Source organism: Marmota marmota, unplaced genomic scaffold (genome assembly GCF_001458135.2).
Source record: "Marmota marmota marmota unplaced genomic scaffold, marMar, whole genome shotgun sequence".
NCBI classification, from domain to species: Eukaryota; Metazoa; Chordata; class Mammalia; order Rodentia; family Sciuridae; genus Marmota; species Marmota marmota.
This window is the reverse complement of record NW_026012027.1, coordinates 10,381-14,676: the sequence shown is the minus strand read 5'-3', so window position 1 is coordinate 14,676 and position 4,296 is coordinate 10,381. Positions and strand designations below refer to the sequence as shown.

At 38.0% G+C, this 4,296-nt stretch overlaps 1 protein-coding gene across 1 annotated transcript; it reads left to right on the top strand.

The window, feature by feature from the left end:
• The first annotated feature begins 267 nt into the window (after nucleotides 1-267).
• Nucleotides 268-1,218, top strand: LOC107134014 (olfactory receptor 56A4-like). Its single transcript, XM_015476156.2, has one exon. The coding sequence runs from the start codon at nucleotides 280-282 to the stop codon at nucleotides 1,216-1,218; it is 939 nt and encodes a 312-aa protein (XP_015331642.1). The 5' UTR covers nucleotides 268-279.
• The last annotated feature ends 3,078 nt before the right edge of the window (nucleotides 1,219-4,296 follow it).

Here is a 4,296-nt window from a genome sequence, read left to right as displayed (position 1 = left end):
TATCAACCAAGTTGGGCACAAAACTTAAAAGTAGCATCAAAAGGGATTATCTCATGCAAACAAAGAAATATAACTTTTTTCTGTCCATTCTAATTACAGGGTGTTTAACAGTTAAGTATCTAGGTTAGAATGCTAGATACTTAGCTGCTACTATTTTTAAATTATTCTTTGGAAAATGAGTTACTTCTCTCTGTGGGTATTCATATTGAGTAGATGGATTTATTCCTGTTTTGTCCATCAAGGTTTTCTGAAGTGTCAGTCCTGAAGAGAGCACAGCATATGGCGGTACAAAGCAACTACTCCACTGTACTGATCTCTGAATTCCTCCTCATCTGCTTCCCTAACTTCCAGAGTTGGCAGCACTGGCTGTCCCTGCCCCTCAGCCTCCTCTTCCTCCTGGCTATGGGGGCCAACACCATCCTCCTTATCACCATATGGCTGGAGGCCTCCCTGCATGAGCCCATGTACTACCTGCTCAGCCTCCTCTCCCTGCTGGACATTGTGCTCTGCCTCACTGTCATCCCCAAGGTCCTGACCATCTTCTGGTTTGACCTCAGACCCATCAGCTTCTCTGCCTGCTTCCTCCAGATGTTCATCATGAACAGTTTCCTGACAATGGAGTCCTGCACTTTCATGGTGATGGCCTATGACCGCTATGTGGCCATCTGCCATCCACTGCGGTACCCCTCCATCATCACTGGCCAGTTTGTGGTCAGGGCTGTTATATTTATCATGGCCCGGAATGTTCTTCTTACTATTCCTATCCCCATACTTTCTTCCCGATTGAGATACTGTGTAAGAATTATTAAGAACTGTATCTGTACTAACATGTCTGTGTCCAAACTGTCATGTGATGACATCACCTTAAACCAGCTCTACCAGTTTGTGATAGGCTGGACACTGCTGGGTTCTGACCTCATCCTTATTGTTCTCTCCTACTCCTTTATCTTGAAAGTTGTGATAAGGATCAAGGCTGAGGGTGCCGTGGCCAAGGCCCTCAGCACATGCGGGTCTCACTTCATCCTCATCCTCTTCTTCAGCACAGTGCTGCTGGTTCTGGTCATCACTAACCTGGCCAGGGAGAGAATTCCCCCTGACGTCCCCATCCTTCTCAACATCCTGCACCACCTCATTCCCCCAGCACTGAACCCCATTGTTTATGGTGTAAGGACCAAGGAAATCAAGCAGGGAATCCAGAAACTGCTGAGAAGATTGTAAGAAGTCAAATGAGTAAGACCTGACCTTGGAAACAGAAATTGACAATGGGAATTAATTTTCACAATGCATAGGAAATTTAAATATTTCATGTAAGAGTAAGTTTGTATTTTGCTTTGCTCAATGCTGACTATGGGATATTCATATATTGATGCCTGTTTTCTGTTACACTGACTAGAAGCTTAACTTTTGCCTTTTGGAATAACATGTAAGTTTTTTCTGGCCATATCAATTGAAAGGGACTTATCAAGCCATAACTTCAGGAACTTGGAGTGATATGGTTTGTCAAATAAAGAACAAATGTTATTCCAATAGTTGTAAATGCTCTTCAGTTTCCTAAACTGTTTAACTCATATGGTTAGAACTCTTTATTCTCCTTGATATGGCTGAACCTGGTTTTGTGCCATCACTGAGTCTCTTGTGGAGCTACAGAGGTTGATTCCAGAACTTTGTTCTTATGTAGAGTGAGTGGCATGTGTCATACACTGCTTCTTTTCTCCCTGATAGAAATCATTATCATTTATACTTAAAGCCACTTCTCTGCTGTATAAATTTTCTGTATTTTTTTTCCTTATTTGTAATAAATTTTGTTAAATTCTAGGATGATTTATATTTGCAAGGATACATTTTTAAATATATTTTTAAATGATTCATTTTAGTTATAGATAACATTAGGGTACATTTTGATATAATCACAAAAGCATGGAATATAATTTGCTCTAATTCATTCTATAACACCTCCAGCTCCCCCCTTCCATGCTTCTCTCCCTCTAGTTCTAATGCTCTTTCTGGAATTTATTTATAGTATTTTTTAAAATTAGTGTTTTGTGGGTATACTTGTTCGTGGGATTCGCTGTGGTGTACTCATGTATGTAGACATGAAAGTTCAGTCAAATTCATTCAATTCTTCTTCCCTTTTTCTGTATTTCTTTCCTTCTCCTCCTCCTCAGTCCCCTTTGTCTACTCTACTGATATTTCTTCTATTTTGATGAAAGATTTCTCTCTCTTTTTTTCTTTTCTCTCTCCCTCTCACCTTATTTTTGATTAGCTTCTGCACAGCAGAGAAAACATTTGAACTTTGACTTTCGGAACTGGCTTATTTCACTTCGCATTATATCCTCCAGTTCCATTAATTTGCTGGCAAATGCCATAATTTCATTCTTCTTCATTAGGACTGAGTAATACTCTCTTGTGTATATATGCCACATTTTTCTGTATCCATTTATCTGTTGAAGGACACCTAGGTTGCATCCATAGTTTGGCTATTGTGCTGCTTTTCAGAGTGGTTGTACTAATTTGCAGTCCCACCAACAATGTATGAGTGTAAATTTTTCCCCACATCCTCTCCAACATTTATTATTATTTGCATTCTTGATAATTGCTATTTTGACTGGAATGTGTCTTATTTTAAGTGAAATATTATGTTCTCCTCCCACCCAGTTATCAGTGTCTAATTTCATACCATCTTACCTGGTTTGTTCGTCAGATTTCAGGTACCATCTACATTCCCATCCTTTCCTTCATTTCTTAGATATACCTTAAATTGTATTCCTCATCCTATTTGAAGCCCTGTTGTGTCAATCTTCATATCTTGTCCTGGGGCCAGTGTAGTTTTCTATAGAATGCAGGCATTTGAATTAGTGGGTGGCTAAAGGAGAACAAAGGTTTTTCACTCTTTAGAGTCTCATCCCAATCATGCTCTGAAAGTGATTGTGACTGATTGATTGGTGGTGATTGATTGATATTTCCTGGTATTCATTTACATTAGTAACCAGGTCCCTTTTGGATAGTAGTTGAGGGCTTCATATACAGTATTTTATGAGTCATTTGAGAATGCTTTCCAACTTAGCTGATCTGGGTTGACCCAACTTTTCTTGGAGGACTTGTAAAGTAATTTATCATTCCTATGATGTTGCCTTTCATCAAAATAATATAATCTCCATTTTCTGGTTTGCAACTCCCAAGACAGAGCCCAATCAAAACACAATACTTTTCCAGCACTCTTCCTTTCACTTGTTCATCTGCCAGCTCCTAACTCATGCTTCTCTAGATTATGCTCCATACTTGCTGGTATATATATTTTAAAGTAGCCTTTTCCACACAGAAAAATTAACACTAATGTCTTTATTTGACAAACTGAGCCCATCCTACCAGTCTCAGTTTAGATTCTACTTACTCCACAGTGCCTTATTTTATTCACCCCAATGGAATTCATCTGGCCATCTTGAGTCATGAGTATATGTTCATCTCTCAGATATTAGATTGTAAACTTCTCTGAAACTGGTCAAGGAAACACCCACAGAGAATTAAAATTCCATCTTTTCAATGTATAGAATTGCTAATACAGTGCTTTACATATTGTTACATTTGTTGAATAAAAGTTAATAAAACATCACAATTTGTTTCTTGTTTTCTTTGAAAATGGCTCAGAGAATCAAGTCATTAATATATTCTCCAAAACACTTAACAAAAAGCTGCATATCACTCACAGTTCAATGCAAACTTGAATACTATAAAATCTAAGGGTTCTTATTTTGGCACTATATATATATTTTTTCTACTGGGGATAGAAGCCAGAAGCAATTCACCACTAGCTACATGACCAGGTTTTTTTTTTTTTTAATTTTAAGTTAGAGTCTCACTAAGTTACTGAGGTTGGCCTCCAACTTGGCCATGACTCAGTCTCCTGAGTCACTGGAATTACAGATGTGTGCCACTGCACTTGCTAAATCTGCTTACCTTGGAATGAGACTGATTTATTTAAACCCCTGAGCACATCAGTTTGGCCATTTATAAGATGTGTGACTTTTGACTCACAGATCTCAATCTGAGTTAGAATTCTCATTTAAGAAGGATGATAACTCCTCTATTATTAATCAGTTTTTCCTGATTTTTCAATGTGCTAGATGACCTAATTTATGAAGAGTTTCTCAACCAGAGTCTAAAACATGCTTCTAAATTATAAGTAGGAACCCACTTTATTATTTTCCTCTGTACATTTGCTTCTCTAATATTTTCAAGGAAATGTATCTTCATTATCGTATACCCCTGTGTATTGAGATCAGAAAGACACATGTGTTA

Bases quoted from the DNA above. Each gene is read 5' to 3' on its own strand.
- LOC107134014 (XM_015476156.2), top strand. From the start codon at position 280: ATGGCGGTACAAAGCAACTACTCCACTGTACTGATCTCTGAATTCCTC.